General features: G+C 48.6%; 1 protein-coding gene across 2 annotated transcripts in view; it reads right to left on the bottom strand.

The window, feature by feature from the left end:
* Positions 1 to 10101: 10101 nt before the first annotated feature.
* Positions 10102 to 18376, bottom strand: part of ALPK3 (alpha kinase 3) — a 57095-nt gene continuing 48820 nt past the window's right edge. For both annotated transcript variants that reach the window (XM_069560379.1, XM_069560380.1), the window contains 2 exons: positions 16543 to 16591; positions 10102 to 15946 (listed from right to left, as the gene is read on the bottom strand). In XM_069560379.1, the coding sequence (XP_069416480.1) occupies positions 15601 to 15946; positions 16543 to 16591 (395 nt within the window). In that variant the 3' untranslated portion in view covers positions 10102 to 15600. The remainder of the gene's footprint in view (positions 15947 to 16542; positions 16592 to 18376) is intronic.

Raw genomic sequence — 18376 nt, 5'->3', positions numbered from 1 at the left:
CAAAGCAGGAGACCCTGGTTCAATCCCTGGGTCGGGAAGATCCCCTGAAGAAGGAACTGGCAACTGGCTCCTATATTTAACGAACCGGGAGCTTAGAGCCCAAAGAGCTAGATTCAGTCCTGGCTCTACAAGTTAGCTTGTTTCCTCATTTGTAAAACAGTGGGAGTGGGTAAGAATGCCTTTCTCATAAAAAAAATATTGACAGGGATTAAATGAGTTGATGCAGGTGAGCTGTCTGGCAGACAGGCTGGCACCATTGAGCTGGTAGGTGTCGTCACTGCCGCAGGTCCCATCTCAGAGCTGTCTGGACACACTGCTCTCCTCCTCCAGGTCAGGAGACCCTGTACTGCTCCCCTGCTCCCACCCTGAAGGAGGGGCAGCCCACAGTGATCCTGGCTCCCCTGAAGCCCAGTTCTCTTTCCACGTAGAACTTGGCTGAGAGCCCCAGCTGGGGCAGCTGGGAGGCTGGGTGGGTCAAAATGAATCCCCAGGGAAAGAACAAGAGCTGGAGGACCTTTGGGTCCTGGCTGCACCCATCCAGCTGTGTGACCTCCACGTGTCACTTGACCTTCTGTGGCTTGCTTCCTGAGGAGATGATCTCACTGGGGAGGCAGAGTGAGGCCAGCGACTGAGCAGGGCTGGGGTGCTGCGTCCAGGGCAGGGGGAGGCAAGGAATATATATTTCTAGCAGTAAAGAACCCACCTGCCAATGCAGGAGGCAAAAGAGATGCAGTTTGATCCCTGGGACAGGAAGATCCCCTGGAGGAGGGCATGGCAGCCCACTCCATTATTCTTGCTTGGAAAATCCCATGGACAGAGGAGCCTGGTGGGCTACAGTCCAGGGGGTCACAAAGAATTGGACAACTGAAGTGACTGAGCACACACGCACACACACATATGTGTGTGTGTGTGTGTGTGTGTGTGTATCAGTTCAGTTCAGTTAGTCGCTCAGTCGTGTCTGACTCTTTGCCACCCCGTGGAGTGCAGCACGCCAGGCCTCCCTGTCCATCACCAACTCCCAGAGCTTACTCAGACTCATGTCCATTGAGTCGGTGATGCCATCCAACCATCTCATCCTCTGTTGTCCCCTTCTCCTCCCACCTTCAATCTTTCCCAGCATCAGGGTCTTTTCCAATGAGTCAGTTCTTCACACCAGGTGGCCAAAGTAATGGAGCTTCAGCTTCAGTCCTTCCAATGAATATTCAGGACTGATTTCCTTAGCATTGACTGGTTTGATCTTCTTGCAGTCCAAGGGACTCTCAAGAGTCTTCTCCAACATCACAGTTCAAAAACATCAGTTCTTTGGTGCTCAGCTTTCTTTATAGTCCAACTCTCACATCCATACATGACTACTGGAAAAACCATAGCTTTGACTAGATGGGCCTTTTTTGGTAAAGTAATAATGTCTCTGCTTTTTAATGTGCTGTCTAGGTTGGTCATAGCTTTTCTTCCAAGGAGCAAGCGTCTTTTAATTTTATGGCTGCAGTCACCATCTGCAGTGATTTTGGAGCCCCCCAAAATAAAGTCTCTCGTTGTTTCCATTATTTCCCCATCTATTTTCCATGAAGTGGGGGGACCAGATGCCATGATCTTAGTTTTCTGAATGTTCAGTTTTAAGCCAACTTTTTCACTCTCCTCTTTCACTTTCATCAAGAGGCTCTTTATTCCAACCAAAACAAAACAGAAGCACTTGGAAAGATTTATAATGATGAGGCTGCTCTATCTCTCCCATCCCTGTCCCCTTCGTCAGAGGCAAGCCCTTCCCTGTTTCTAGCTTCAGTTCTCTGGGGCCACTCCTATTTCAGAAGGTTTTTTTGGTCAAACTGGTAGAGAATCCCTTCTCCTCTCCAGGCTCTGACATAACGCAGAGGATATTTTTATAAGGGGTGAGACATTCAGAGCTGTATGCCGACGTCTTCGGAAGGGGTACAACAACCCCCTTATGTTCTTCTCCCAGTTTTACCCACACTTCTTGGGTCTTCGCCAATGAAGTCTCTTTCATCGCATCGATTCATGTGTCCAAATGGTGGCTAAAAACCAGAGGCTTTTCCTTAGCTAAGTTCATAAGCAGAACCATGTCATACCTTTCCTAAACCTGCGTGTCTCTCTCTCTCTGGGAAGTTAGCAAAAGGGACATTGAATGTGATGTTTCTTTTCTCATTTGGGGCATTGAAAGCTGGGGTTCCTATAGTCCTAGTAGGAATATTCTCAATTAGAAAGTATGTATGCATTCTGATGACACAGAGCAAAACACCAAAACTGAAGAACTATCTTAGACATTGATACCCTCTACTTGTAACTCTTATTCACTTTTCCTAGAAGGGGACCCTCCCTAGACTGAGGACAGAGTGCCCTTTCAGCACATCTACAGCAAGTCTGGGTGTTCACAGGGTAAGGAAATACTCCAAACACCTGAAAGGCCAAAGTTCCTTGCCCCCAACTTACTTGCCATGACTATCCCAGCATCTCCTGACACAGTCCACCCCTTGACCCCTTCAAGTCATTGGGAACAGATGGGCAGAAACGGCCATTAACCACTACAAGGTGAAAGAATGGGTCTGGGGTCCATCTCTCAGCAACAGAAGAGGGCCAGTAAAGCCTTGCTTGATCTTTCCGTGAGATCTTATAGAAAAGGTCTGCATGAATTTCTTGGCCAACTCAGTGTTTAACTGAGTGCTACTTTGTGATGCATATTTCCCTTGTTGCTGTTGTTTTATATACACACACGCACACATATATATAGTGACTTTTTAAAATTATGTATTTATTTTTGCCTGCACTGGGTCTTTATTGCCACGTGGGCTTTTCTCTAGTTGTGGAGAGTGGGGGCTACTCTTTGTCGCAGTGTGTCAGCCTCTCGTTGCGGTGGTTTCTCTTGTGGAGCCCAGGCTCAGTAGCTGTGGCACATGGGCTTATTTGCCCCATGGCATGTGGGATCTTCCTGGACCTGGGACTGAACCTGTGTCCCCTGCATTAGCAGGTGGATTCTTACCCACTGAACCACCAGGGAAGACCCTGTTGCTGTTGTTTTATCTTCTATCCCTCTTGCCTTTCCATCTCATATTAGCTTTTCATATCCGAGGTTGAGATGTTTCCCTTTTCAATTTGAACTTGGTTAAAGTGTTCCCCCAAGGTGGGTGTTAATTCAGGTTATCCTGTTGGACCTGGGGATGCTACCCCTGGCTTTGGTTTTATACCAGAGCTTACATCCTCTTTTGGGAGGCACATCATTTTCTGCCAGCCATGGAGGGAGCGGGGGGCATTAATTTGGACCTCCATAGCCTTGTTGGTCCAGAGCGTGACACAGTGACAGCTGATAAGCTGGTGAATCGTACAGGCAAAGATCGTCCCGTGATTGTTCCATCTTCTCCCTCTTTCAGGGGAGTACCCTGATGTGGCACCCACGGGGCTTTACAGCAAAGCCAGCTATTTGTACGAAAGTTTTCATGAAGAGGACTGTAGGCCTCCTGGGAAGATCTCATAAAATGAATCTACTGTAGGCCAGCAGAGTCACGAGGAAGATGCTAACAGATGGGGCATCTCAGTTAACTACAGTTGTTAAGAAGAACAAAAATGGGCATCTCTGAATGTCACATCCAGACACTGAAACTCTCCAGGTCCCGTATCTTGCTTCCTTCCACCCGGGTGGAGTTCCAGCAATAATATCAATTGTGCCATAGACCACAAGGCACAGCCTCCACTGACTTTCCTCTGACTAGCACTGACTGTTCTTCCTGGGTGGACTTGCCAAGTCTATATCATGACTCAGTTTGAAACCCTTTCCATTGCACTGTGCCTTAAAAGCAAGAGTCATTCTCCCAAAGATTTTGTCCAATGCCCTTCAGGTCTGTGACTAAAGGGGTTTGTGGAGAACCTGACCCATCCCAGGAGCTAAGCACTGACCAGTTGTGGGTCAGGAGGCAGTGCTGACTATTTCCCACAGGACACAGGATGGGAATTGGAAAGACGGTTTTGAGGGGTAGGGTAGGGATGTTGTTAGCCACCCCACCCTGAAGGAAGGAAGAAATACTAGGATCTCCCGGCTTGGAGAAGAACAGCAGCATGTGAGTGGGCCCTGAAATGGATCCCGAAATTCCAGGAGATGACACCAGCTGAGGTTGGCCTGTGCCAGATAGTGCTAAGAGCTTTCACTTCACTATCTCAGTTAACCCTCAAGAAAACCCCATGAGGTAGGTACTGGTCACCATTCCCTCCCATCTGTCCTTCATGGAGAGCATGATGGAGGAGACAGCACCATAAATGGAGTGACTATTAAGAAGTTGAGCAGCCTGGGGCAGAACCACAAGCCACTCTGCCACGCGTCTGTTATCAGGGAGATCTGACCTGTTGTTTGAGGCGTCCACCATGTGTTTCTACCTCACCTGCAACTCGATAGGCAGGATGGACTCTGGGCTCACACTTTGACCAAATGACTGTGAGTTGTATTCTCTGATCAGACTCCATGAAGTCAGGGACTGTTGCTTGCTGTTCAGTTGCTCAGTTGTGTCCAGCTCTTTACAGTGCCATGAACTGTTGCCCACCAGGTGCCTCTGTCCACAGAATTTCCCAGGCAAGAATACTGGAGTGAGTTGCCATTTCCTTTTCCAGGGGATCTTCCCGACCCAGGGATTGAACCCGGGTCTCCTGCTTGGCAAGCAGATTCTTTACCACTGAGCCACCAGGGAGGCCCAAAGTCAGGGATACTGTGTCTCTAAACAACTCCCTGAAGTATTAGAGAGACCCAGCACACATTCTGCAGGGGCTGGCTTCCTGGGCGCTCAGCCACATAACCTGAATCACTTGACACCAACTGCTCCAGGAATATACTTTTTTTTTTCTGTTAGAAAACAAAAGCCTTTATGACAATTTCTCTGCCAGTGACAGAGTCTACACCGCAGGACACCTGATGCGTCTTAAGCAGATTCCTTAGCCTGAGACGGGGATTCTTGTTCTAGTGACTTGCTTGGGTGTCTGTGTATGGCGGGGATTGGGGGGCGAGGTGAAGGGGGTGGGGGCAGAGTACAGGATGCAAAATAAGACAGGGGTAAGAAAGGAGGGTGTGGTCTTGGCTAGAGTCTGATCTTGCCGTGAAACTCTGGGACATCCCTAGGTTAGTCCACTTTGAGGCAGGACCAGACTCATCAGTCAGGGGCTAAGAACTGGGAAAGGGTTTGGGAGGGGGCGTCACATCCCAGGTTGGGTGGCTTCCATTTGACTCATGGAATGGTAGCAGGAGGTGATTCCCACAGCAAGGGGATCTGTGCAGGGTGCCAGTGGCACCCACTACTGGCTGGTTTTATTGGCATCCCTCACCCCAGGCTACTGTGGATTAGCTCAATCCATGACCAAGCAGAGTTGTTTCCCCATAGGTGATCAGGGGGTGTCAGAGAGGACCCTGGGTTTGTCTACCACTTGGCTGTAGTGAGAATTCTCAAGGGGGTTTGGTGGAACCAAAGCGGTTTAGTAAAATAAAGGTGTTTAATTTGGTTAGAAACGTCAGCTGGTTGAAACCAAAGGGGTGTGTCCCGTATGGGGTCTGGGTGTACCATTCAAACAATTAAAAAGCCAGCAGCCAGAGCAGCCGACTGGACCTTACCACAGCCCAGGTATCTGCATAATCACGTCCTGTTGTTACTCTACCATGTAGGCATGCGCTGCAGGTCCCAGGGTAACTGTCTTTCATCTTCATGTGGGGTATATCCCCGAGGCTGAGTAGGTGGTAGCAGCTACCTTGAGCTGCCCTTTGGAAATAATAGGAAAGAGCCGTCTCTGAACCACACTAGTTCTGAGGTCAGAGGACAGTTCCCCAGGGGTTCCAGGACCTCTAGTGTCAGTAGGAGTTATTGTTGTTTAGTCACTAAGTCGTGTCCAACTCTTTGAGACCCCATGGACTGTAGCCCACCAGGCTCCTCTGTCCATGGGATTTCCCAGGCAAGAATACTGGAGTGGGTTGCCATTGCCTTCTCCAGGGGATCTTCCCAACCCAGGGATTAAACCCAGGTCTCCTGCATTGGCAGGTGGATTCTTTACCACTGAGCCACATGGGAAGCCCTCAGTAGGGGATGTCTCTTTAAAAAAAAAAAAAATCAGACCCAAAATGGAGTCAATTATCCCTAGGACAGCAAACCAAGACTCTATTATAGAGTCAGCCACTCCCAGGAACTCAATCTTTAACCAATCAATCTGGAATTACCTGGTCAGCACAGTGAGGTCACCTGCATGACATAATCCCCTTTCCTCCCAAGGGAAGGTGACCTTGCCTGAAGTAATCCTTTTTCTCCTCTGACTTTATTGTCCCACCTACTTCCTGCCTTTAAGAACCTTTCACTTTGGGGTTCCCTCATGATCTCCTGATTAAGAATCTGCCTTGCAATGCAAAGGAAACCGGTTTGATCCCTGGTCCAAGAAGATCCCACATGCTGTGGGACAACTAAGCCAGTGTGCCACAACTACTGAACCTGTGCTCTAGAGCCCAGAAGCCACAATTACTGAGCCCCTAGAGCCCGTGTTCTGCAACAAGAAAAACCACTGCAATGAGAAGTCTGTGCACTGTAACGAAGAGTAGTCCCTGCTCACTGCAACTAGAGAAAGATCACACAAAGCAATGACGACTTAGCTTAGCCAAAATTAAATTTAAAGAATGAGATAGCCTCCCTGAGTGTGAATATTCACGGGTACTGACAACATCAAGGTACAAAATTGGGACCCAGACTCTGCCCCATGCAACACTGTTGATCTGCCAGTAACCAGAACCCACTTTCAACATAATCTGCCAGGGGCCAGCATGAGGAATCCCACCCGTGACAAGGTCATGCGGAAGGAAGCCTGACAAAACGCAAGGACGTGATCAGGCTTCAGGGGTACCCCCTGGAATTTTCTGAGCATCCACCCCCAAGACCAGAGTCTGCCTGCTTTTCCACTCTTCCAATATTCTCTGGAAAAAGTCAAATCAGGGCTTTAGTATTCTGCATTTGAAAGCGATGTTTCAGTTAAACCCCTCTGATAGCTCTCTAGCTTGCCTAACAGGTTCCCCCGGATCTCTTACAGCTTGTGAACTGTTTACAGCCCCACAACCACAAGAGGCACAAAGCTTAAAAGCATCTTAAAGATACAGAGCCTTTTCTAAAGAGTTAAAAATTATATTGGTAGAGGGTTTTCACTGTTGACTCAATGACTGCTGCCAGGCCTTCATAGTCTTTATCTTTTAGGCACCTGGGAAGATGTTAATCAATGTAATCGGGATGTAGAAAAAGATACATAGTAGTTTTGATGTTAGCAACACTAGACTTATAAGTTAATTACTTTTCTTTTGTTATAAATCACTGTACTCCTTTTACTTGTTATAAATTTCTGTATCTTTGCTATGTAAGAATGTAACTTTATTTAGTGCTTTCTGAGAGTGGCACCAGACTTTGGGAAGATCAACACAAATAAGTCTTCTGGTTGACAAACCCTTATCAGAAAAAAGGCTGTAAAATATTAATTGGCCCTTTTGGCCGGAAGATGATGTAAATTACCTAAGACTTCGTACCTAAGGTATGCAGAGAGAAAAGCCTGGTTTTGATAAGAGTCTGGGCTGCTAACGCTGCATAATTTTGTATTACCCATCACTACGAACAAAGCTAGTGGAGGTGATGGAATTCCAGTTGAGCTGTTTCAAATCCTGAAAGATGATGCTGTGAAAGTGCTGCATTCAATATGCCAGCAAATTTGGAAAACTCAGCAATGGCCACAGGACTGGAAAAGGTCAGTTTCCATTCCAATCCCAAAGAAAGGCAATGCAAAACAATGCTCAAACTACCGCACAATTGCACTCATCTCACATGCTAGTAAAGTAATGCTCAAAATTCTCCAAGCCAGACTTCAGCAATACGTGAACCGTGAACTCCCTGACGTTCAAGCTGGTTTTAGAAAAGGCAGAGGAACCAGAGATCAAATTTCCAACATCCGCTGGATCATGGAAAAAGCAAGAGAGTTCCAGAAAGACATCTATTTCTGCTTTATTGACTATGCCAAAGCCTTTGACTGTGTGGATCACAAGAAACTGTGGAAAATTCTTCAAGAGATGGGAATACCAGACCACCTGACCTGCCTCTTGAGAAATCTGTATGCAGGTCAGGAAGCAACAGTTAGAACTGGACATAGAACAACAGACTGGTTCCAAATAGGAAAAGGAGTACGTCAAGGCTATATGTTGTCACCCTGCTTATTTAACTTCTATGCAGAGTACATCATGAGAAATGCTGGACTGGAAGAAACATAAGCTGGAATCAAGATTGCCAGGAGAAATATCAATAATCTCAGATATGCAGATGACACCACCCTTATGGCAGAAAGTGAAGAGGAACTAAAAAGCCTCTTGAGGAAAGTGAAAGAGGAGAGTGAAAAACTTGGCTTAAAGCTCAACATTTAGAAAACAAAGATCATGGCATCCGGTCCCATCACTTCATGGGAAATAGATGGGGAAACAGTAGAAACAGTGTCAGATTTTATTTTTGGGGGGCTCCAAAATCACTGCAGAAACAGTAGAAACAGTGTCAGATTTTATTTTTGGGGGGCTCCAAAATCACTGCAGATGGTGACTGCAGCCATAAAATTAAAAGATGCTTACTCCTTGGAAGAAAAGTTATGACCGACCTAGATAGTATATTCAAAAGCAGAGACATTACTTTGCTGACTAAGGTCCGTCTAGTCAAGGCTATGGTTTTTCCTGTGGTCATGTATGGATGTGAGAGTTGGACTGCGAAGAAGGCTGAGTGCTGAAGAATTGATGCTTTTGAACTGTGGTGTTGGAGAAGACTCTTGAGAGTCCCTTGGACTGCAAGGAGATCCAACAAGTCCATTCTGAAGATCAGCCCTGGGATTTCTTTGGAAGGAATGATGCTAAAGCTGAAGCTCCAGTACTTTGGCCACCTCATGCAAAGAGTTGACTCATTGGAAAAGACTTTGATGCTGGGAGGGATTGGGGGCAGGAGGAGAAGGGGACGACGGAGGATGAGATGGCCGGATGGCATCACGGACTCGATGGACGTGAGTCTGAGTGAACTCCGGGAGATGGTGATGGACAGGGAGGCCTGGCATGCTGCGATTCATGGGGTTTCAAAGAGTCGGACACGACTGAGCGACTGAACTGAACTGAACTGATTGATCTCTGTGTACGATCAAAAAGATATAAAAGGCCTTCCTAGACAATAGAGGCCGGACCAGTCACTGGACTGGTTTCCCCCGTGTCTCCTCTTTACTCTAATTTCAGGCTGAATTCGCATCTGGAGTGGGGTGGCTCACCAAGTCTACTTACTTGTCCTGGCTTCTAAGACCCGCGCGAAAGGGAGCCTAAGGTGGGGCACCCTTCGATATTCAAGTGGGCGCCAGTGGCCCAACGTAGATGGTGCAAATCTCTTGTCCTGAGATTTTATTGGTCTTCCCCTAAGCCAAGTTATTCAGCCTCCTTTCTCCACTTAATTTTCCTACTACACTATTTCTTCATAATCTAATCTTATATTAATAAATAAACGTTTCTTCTTGCTTACACCGTCCACGCTTCGAATCACCCTGGATCCACCAGGGCTGGACCCTGGCAATAATCCAAGGGACGAGAGACAGAATCAGATCAGGAAATAGAAGAGTTACTCTCAGAAGAAACTATGAGCTAGCTAATGTGCATCCTTAGTTGCTTCAGTTGTGCCATACTCTTTGCGACTGTAGCCCACTAGGCTCCTCTGTCCATGGGATTCTCCTGGCAAGAATACTGGGATGGATTGCCATGCCCTCCTCCAGGCAATCTTCCCGATCCAGGGACTGAACCGTCTCCTGCATTGCAGGCAGGTTCTTTACCACTGAGTCACCAGCAAAGCCCTATGAGCTAGCTAATATACCTTGTCTAAAAACAGAGAGGAAATTTATGGAAACTTTAAGGCTGTTTGACCAAGATAGTACAACACAGTTTGTTGATTCAGGTTTTGTTTACTGATGTGTTCTCACTCACCAGAGATTCTGGAGAAGCTCAAACAGCCACAGTTCTTACCATGTGGAGTGGATATGTTGACACATGCTAAATTGTAACAGAAGACCAAAAAGCCAAGAAAGGCAGCAACTCACAGATTTCAGGAAACAAGAGGGCTTTATTGGGTCCCTGGCAAGCATCCAGCCCAACTACGCTCTCACTGTTCTCTGACAGGACCCACAAGATGGTCTCACTCTGTCGTGAGAAATTGGCGAGGGAGGCTCTGCTGGCATTCCTCTCTGGGCCTGGAATGCTGGTTGGAAGAGGCCTTGTGAAAATGAACTCCCTGATCTCAGCAGCAGAGATAGATAAATAGAAGGAACACAGTAGAGGAGTCAGCATGATGGACATGGGCATAGAAACCAGACCCCTAGCTATGGTTATCGATCATGGGGTCCCAGGAATGAAAAAGACCAGACAGTGCCTAAGATATCACCCAGTCATGACCATAACTAAAGATTTCTGGTCGGGCAAAGAGGCCTGTCTCAAACTGCCAAGGTAGAGTCAAAATCTCCACTTAATTTCCAGACTTTCAATGGAGAGGAAGTCAAATATCTTTGAAGAAAAGCCTTATTTTGCATATTATGAACCTTCCTTGCAGCCTTCCCCCAAAGGGATCTATGTTCAATTATTTGAGAATGGAAAGGAAAAGAAAATATTCAGACCCGGGGAGGGGATTCTATAGGACACTGACTTCAAGCTAAGTCCAATGTCTGGGGACAACAGAAAAGCATGTGGTCTGTCCATCCAAGGAGATATTTAATAGACTAAATTTTGTGCCTTAGTAGACTGGGTGGAAATTCAAAGCCAGTGAAGGTTAGTTATTCTGAGCGTACAGTTGAAATGGATATACTCTGAAACAGGTATAACCCGCACAATGGCCCTGATGAGTGGGATGGGAATGACTACAGTAGGATAGGATGAGCACAAGCCATCAGTTACCCCCTCCCTCCCGAAACGGTAAAAGTGATACCATGTTCGTGCAGGAACTATAGGTATCAGTGTTACTACCAGATTGGCGGGCGAAGTCATGACTCCCACCACAGCCCAGCTTGGCCAGTGCAAACCACCAGGAGGGCTTTGGCTCACTGTAAACCTTAAAATGTGGTGACTCCGATGGCAGGTGCTCTCCCAGAAATGGTCTTCTTGCTAAAGGAAATTCACCCACCTCTTGGCATTTGGTATGAACCCTTTGATCTAGCGAAATCTTTTTTTCCCCTCCATTTTGATGAGCAAAGAACATCAGAAGCAATCCATCTTCAGGTGGCAGGGCCGCAGGACTCCATTGCTGTCCTGCTTAAAGATATGTAATATCTTAGCTGCACAGCTCCGTGCCACAACCTGCCTCATGGGGACCTTGACCTCAGCACTTCAATGTTCCATCATGTTGATAGGACCTGGAGATCAGCAGTTTCCCTAGATGCTTTGTTAAGACATATGTAATGAGTCAGAGGTGGGAGATAAAGCATGCAGAACAGCAAACTTTTCCCCTGATAAAGTTCCTGGGGATCAAGTGATCCGTTGAGGTCAGAATAGTTTGTTAATGTAGCAGAAATTCCTGCATTGTGAATTCCTTACCACTAAGGCCCAATTTCAGGCAAAAATGTCAGGTGGGAGCATCTTCTTGCTCCAACCCACTTACTGACTGACCCAAAAGACTGCCAGTTTTGGGCTGGGCCCAGAGCAAGTGAAGGCTCTTGAGCAGGACAAGCCGTTACACACGATTCTGCCACCAGGCTGCCTGTGGCAGACCCAGGGTGCTTGAGAGATTTATCTGTGCCATACTGGGGAGCTACATGGCAGCCTCGGCAGAGCAGAGTGCTGTGTGTAGCTTCTGGAAAGTCTTGATTTGGAAAATGTGGCAGGAGAACCCAGAGTGTGGAACCAAGAGATACTCTGGCCAACAAGTAACTATTAGCCTGTTGAGACACAGCCCTCTGACTTGTCACTGGGCTCTGGGGCAGTCTAGGGCTTGGCTACAGCATACTAGGTGGCCATGCTGGCCTTCAGGAAAAGGGGCTGTCAGACCCACCCAGCCACAGACAGGTGTGGCCACCATCACTAAGCAGACACGCCAGGATAGGGTTCTCAAGGCACAGGCAAGCGTGTGGGGGGCGGGGTGGGGAGGTGGCTCCCTCCCTCTCTCCCACGATGCCTCCTCCTGACCCATGGCTGAATTCATTTCAGTCTACAGCTACACTATGGCTTTAATGAGGTGGGAACCCATCTCGACCATTATGGGCTCTTCTGGATTTGGTTTGCTCTCCTGACCTGTGACACCTCGCCCATCAAAATCCACAGGATTATCAAGTGTTCTAAATCTTCAATCAGAGAAGGCACTTCATAGCAAAGTGACAGGTTGACACCTATGGCATCTGCTCATCTTGTTAGGATCCCAGAAGTCTAGAAGCAGTTAGCTTGAAAATACAGTGAAATAGTTTGCTGAGAACTCAGATGTGGCACCGGCTGAAAACAATACCTTGCAAAACTGGGTAAGGCCTGCAAGATGGAGCATAAGCTCCAAACCTGCAACCTGTTCATGGTGCTATTTCTCCTACAGGTTGAAGCGTGAAGAGGGGCGTTATTACATCTCAAAGCTCTTCTCATACCTGAGGTTTAGGATGCGACTGGTGTAGAGGTTTTAGTCCCTAAGGAAACATCTTCAAAAATTCATAGTAATGATTCAAGTGAATTAAAGTCCTAGGCATCTGGCTGGCTCAGGTTTTTTGTACCTCTAAGCAACACATAGCTAGGACAGGAGTGTATCTGGAATAGGAGTATACATAAAGACTATGTGTAGGAGTAGCTAGGGTGATTAACCTATTGAGGGAAAATAAGATCTCGGCTATTTAAAAGGGGGCAGGGTACAGATGGACGTGGGGTGTTTTCTAAAGTGCTTCCTGGTTTTCCATATCCACTGGCTAATGTTTGCCACAGGCAGGACCACTAAGGAACTGGACTTTGGGACTGAAGACCCAAAAAAATCCGTCATAAATACTAGTTCTCATGACCAGTTATGGAAGTGTGCTGTAGCCTTTACTCACACCTCCCTTCTTGCTGGGTCATATTCCTTACACAGGTTGCAGAATTTCAAGATGAGAGTATGATAAGAGGGAAGAGTATAATTTGTGACATTGGACTTCAGAGAATGGCAGCCCTGGTCACTACCCCTGGACTTGGTCACTGGCTTTGACCTTGAGTGGTCTCCCCAAGCAGAAAGTAATTTGCTTTTGGTCGCATGTGAGAGTCATAATGTGTCATATGGGAAGAAGGGCGTGGTTTTGTGTCAGTGTTTCTCCAGTGATTGCCTGCCAAGCCTGTCTTAACCTCCACCACTCTTCTGGCGAGAATCCCCATTCTTTGGAAAACTGCCTCTCCCCTACTCCACAGTGCCCTGAGCTCTGGGACAGGAATTTGAATCTTGAGTGGAAGGAGACCCACTGGAGCCAATGGCAGCAGCTCCTGGGAGGCAAGCTCCAGAGCCACGATGGCTCCTGCCTTTCTAGGTCCTGTGAACTACCCCACACCCTTCCCATGAGTCCCTGCTCCTCCTTTAGACTGGTCCAAGTCCATTTCTGTTACTCAAAACCTGAGAAACATAATGGCCAGTGTCTCTTTTGAGACCACCTCTGCCTCCCACCGGTGGTCAGCTCAGAGTCTGGCATAAAGGAAGTCTGCTCAGTATGTCTGAATGAATGGGTGGGTGAACAAACAAATCAACAACATTCAGCTCTCAGTTCACCAAAGCAGTCTGGATATGCAGGCTGGGAGAGTCGGGGGCACATTGGGGCAAGAGGAAAAAGTGTGGAGTCACCTGAGCACAAGAGGAGGTAGAGAAGTCAGAAACATCTAGTGGAGGGGGGAAATATGGGGCAAAGAAAGGCCTGGGCAGTTGGGTGGGGCTGGGGCTGAGAAACCTCTGCAGCTGGGAAAGCTGGAGACAGTCCGTGAGTAACTGAGAGGAGGACGGCACTGGTCATCCCTTCAGCTGGTTTAGCTGCAGTGGAGGCAGTCAGAGACACTGGGCGTCTCCCCAGCTCTACTCCTTTCCTGGGTTCCTTTCTTTGCGTTCCTCTTCCAAATGAAGGAGCAGTTCCACAGGCCTAAGCACCCTCATGCTCAGGGACCCAAGTCATCTTCCCAGTGGTACAAGCAGCACAGACTGTCTGGCTGTGGCCATGGAAGGCTGAGACTGTCAATCCAGGAGCCAAACCATGGATCTATCTTTCCAGTGGGTCCAGGGACTGGAGGATGTCCTCAGAAAACCCTGCCTGGGGAGGGGGGGACCCTGACCCCGTACACCTACAACCACACTAGAGGAGGTGAGCTGGATGCACAGTGGCTGCCTTTATTGCATTCCAAGGGGACTGGGCTAGCTCTAGACTCCCCCCGTCCCAGGCCTCAAGAAGGGCTCTCAGGAAAGACCCAGGGTGCTGGGCTGAGGACAACAACTCCTCAGGAGCCCGTACTGAGGCCCAGAGCTGGAGGCCCAGGATTGAGAGCTGAATGTTGGAGGCAGAGTCCTAATCCCCAGACAGAGACGCTTGTCTACCCTACGCGGGGATGGGCTGCATTCTTCCCAGAACTCCCACGTGTACTCCCTCTGGAGAAGAGTCCAGCCCTCTGTCCCTGGTCCAGAGGGCAGTGTGGAATTCACTGTGACCCCCTCTCCTTTCAGTAAGGAGCACAAGGCATCACAAAGTTGACGCCTTCCCTCTGGCCACAGCTGCTGATACAACCCTCACCTCACGGCACAGGGCCTGGGAGGAGGGGACAGGTGTACTGGGGGTGGCGGCTGAGAGGCCAGAGGGTGTGCTCCTTCCCGAGGTGTGGTGGGTAGGGTGGGGGTCAGCTAGGAAGCCCTAGGGTAGGGGGACAGTCAGCGAAAGGCAGGCACAGGCTGCAATCGGGCTCAAAGCCAGGGATGGGGGATAGGGAGCAAGGGAGCAGGGGAGGCAGGGGAGTGAGTGCCTGAGCAACAGGGAAAAGCTGAGCATGAACACGCATCACCAAAGACCACTGCACAAGGAGGGGACAGGCCCTGGAAGGGCCCTGAGCCCCATTCGGGCTCAGGGACAGGTTAGTGGCAAGATAAGCTGGGATAAATGAGGCAAAATGGCTGAAGGAAAAGACCCTGAGAGTCACCAGGCCAGACAGAGCAGAGGAAGTCTGGAGCCCTGAGGGCAGGGAGAGATCAAAGCCAAGTAAAGGGAGAAGGGAGACGCTGTCCCACATGCCCCAGAGCATGACGTTAGCGGCAAGGTCTGGGCAGGACACTGGCTGCAGATCATGCAGAGGACTCAGGGCAGCCCCAGCAGTGGCCAGTGTAAACTTCAAGGACGGCCAGGCTGCCAGGCACTTGGAGGTGGGGCCTGGGAGCCCTGTTGACAATGGCACCAGGAGAGGCCACGGGACTGGGTGCCACACGCCCAGTGTCTGAGGAGCTGAGTGAGGAGCGGCTGCTTGGAAAGGCCCTGGGTGGAGCCTCCTGGGGCACACCTGCTCCAGTCGGTTCTGTACTGGGAACATCTCTGGCGGTTTGAGCTGCTTCCTTGTTGGTCTGCTGCTGGATGGAGGCCCCCAGCCTCCTGTGGGGGCTACCGCTTGCCCTGGGCCTTGGAGCCCCCCTCTTGGATGGGAGGCTGTCCCAATAACTGGGTGGCAACCACCTCTGAGGCCTGAGGGGTGGCTTTGGAGCCCGAAGCACTCTTCCGGGTGCCCTGGGGACTCGGGGGGCCTTTCTTCTGGGGCTGAGGACTCAGCTGGGGGCCCTTCCTGCCGGCAGATGGACTCTTGGAGCCTTTGGCCTTGGCTTGGGGGTGGGTGGCCTCTGGGCCCTTGAGGGGTTTTAGCCCCAGCATCTCACAGAAGGTGTTGCACTGGTGGGAGGAGGCGAACTGGTCCAGCAGGGCGGGGAAACAGCTCTCCTTGAGGCCTTGGTACCTGTGGCAGGACACAAGAGCTGAGTGGGGTCCCACCCAGAGAGACAGTCCTCAGGGCAGACCGTGGGGTGGCCATGGCATGGTGTCATGCCCAAGGTACCTCTTACCTTACCTCAGGGTGCTGGGGAGTCCACCTCAACTGGCAGCACCCAAAACCTCACTAATCTGAGGCCTCATTTGGCCCTGGCCCACAGAACTCATCACGTGAGATATTGCTTGGTGTGAGGAGGCTCTACTTTATCAACATAAATTAGTGCAGACTTCAGGTCCCCACTCCACTCACAGGCCCTGTTTATCTGCCCCCCGATGAACCTCCATAAGGTTTCTCTGTGAGAAAGCAGAGGAGCAGGTTCACTGCAACCCCAGAACGCCAGGTGGTCCTTTGTGGGTGGTAAGAGCTGCTGGTCAAGATCTGGGGTCAGGGCCGCAGCAAGTGAGAAGCAGAGGTCCCTGAGACATTGGGACATGGCCTTAGGCACAACTGGGGCTATTGAGTCACAAGGTTCAGCACCTTAGGGATGGAGAACCAGAAGAACTTTGACATTTTACACCCCAAGCAGCCTCTCAGAGGGCATTCTGTAGCAAAGAAGCACTCACCCTCGCATTTTGGTAGCAATCTGCACATCGGTCATTTTCCAGTTAACCCCTGAAAAGAGAAAGACAGAGAGTACAGGGAGCTGGTAGTAGCCTGGGGCAGTTCTAGGGCCCCCAGGTCTCCAAGATGCGTATCATTTTAGATGGGAATAAGCCAAGCTCTAGGTACATCTTTGGGTTCCCTCTCACTGGGCATCACCAGGCCTGTCTCGGGGGCAGTATGGGTATATTTGTATTATGAGTAGTAATAATAGTTCCATTTTCACAGTGAGGAAATTAAGTAACTTCAGCAGAGTCAGTCATTCATTCGTTTACTAACTGGGCAAGGTCTGTGTACAATGACCACTGTGAATTAAAGTATCATTCCTGGACCCACAAGTCTTCCAGCTAAGCTATTCTATCTCTACTGGGTGAGATTAGGTCATCCTAAACTGGGCAAGTCTCTGGCTTTGAGCTAAAACTTTCTCCTCCTCCTTAACAGATTAGCCCATCTGGACAGAGAGAGAGAGGTAGAAATGGAAAGGTATACCAGGGCTGGACTGGCAGAAGTGTAGCATGGGTAAGACCAGCTTCCACATACTCATCAAGGCAGCAAGCAAGCACTCCAAGCAGCCAGATGGGCTCCAAGGTTAAGAGAGCCTTGAAGGACAGAGCTGGGCAAACAGTGATGGAGGAAACACATCCCACCCTGGCCAGGCTACCCAGCACCTTAACATCGCGCGTCAGGCCTGTGACCGCCCTTCCCTGTTTGCACTCTGTCCAGCTGCCTTCCTCCAGGAACCAAGCTCACTAATAGGCCTGAGTCCAGTAGATGACAGAGCAGCACAGATGTGGGCTTGAAACCAGGTAAATCTGGCCTTCCATTTTGGCTCTGTCGCTTTGGAACTGTGTGTGCTTGGCTAGTCACTTCCTATCTCTAATCCTCGATAGTAAACCCAGTGATCATGCTGCTCATCTTGTAGGGGAATTAAGAGATCATGGTAGGTGTCAGACCCTAACTTAGTGTCTGAAGCACAGCAGTTATGCAATAAATATTCATTTCTTTGTCTTTTCTCTTTCAGCATTTTCCACATTCCATTTTGCATGGTAATACTCATGATCCCTCACTTGCACAGAACTCTGGTTTGCAGAGGGCATTCCCAAATACAGTCTCATGGAATCTTCATAATAAGTCTGAGAGAGAGGCAGGGAGGATACTATTATTCCTAGAGAGGGAAAGGAAATGGAAGCTCAGAGGGATGAAAGACGTAATCTGTCTGAGCTTCTTTTCTTCTCTGTAAAACAGAGACCCAGCTAGAAAATAAGAGGCCTGGGCTTGAATTTTTTCTTTTCTTTTCTTTTTTTTAAGGCTTGACTTTCTTTGATTTCCAAGTCCTTCTACTATATTATTATCCCATTGTAGAAATTGGTATATTTATCATAAATACTTGAGGACAATGGCTATTCCTAATTCACATTTTTATCTTCTCAATACTTAGTAATGTTAGATGGAAAAAAGGAAGGAAAGAAGAAGGGAAGGAAAAATTTATGAGTTAACAAATGGAGTGAATAACAGTTTAATGTGTTACTATTTCGCCCTTCAACATCTAAAGTTATATATAAATATTTATTGTACAGCTTGCCCCCAATGCTAAGCACACTTAGAGTCAGTTTTCTATCTCTGGCCCTGGTTTTCTCACTTATTTACATCAGGGATAAAATGCAATAATGCGTGACATTCCCAGCATCCTCCAATGTGTGTAGACAGAACTGTTTCTTTTCCTTTCTCCTGCCAGGTCTGGTTAAATAGTGTAAGCCTGGAGAGGAGAAGTCAAAGAAAGAAGGAGAATTCACGCTT

This window comes from Ovis canadensis, chromosome 18 (assembly GCF_042477335.2).
Source record: "Ovis canadensis isolate MfBH-ARS-UI-01 breed Bighorn chromosome 18, ARS-UI_OviCan_v2, whole genome shotgun sequence".
Lineage (NCBI taxonomy): Eukaryota > Metazoa > Chordata > Mammalia > Artiodactyla > Bovidae > Ovis > Ovis canadensis.
The sequence above is the reverse complement of the archived record's forward strand: the minus strand, read 5'-3'. Positions and strand labels throughout refer to the sequence as shown.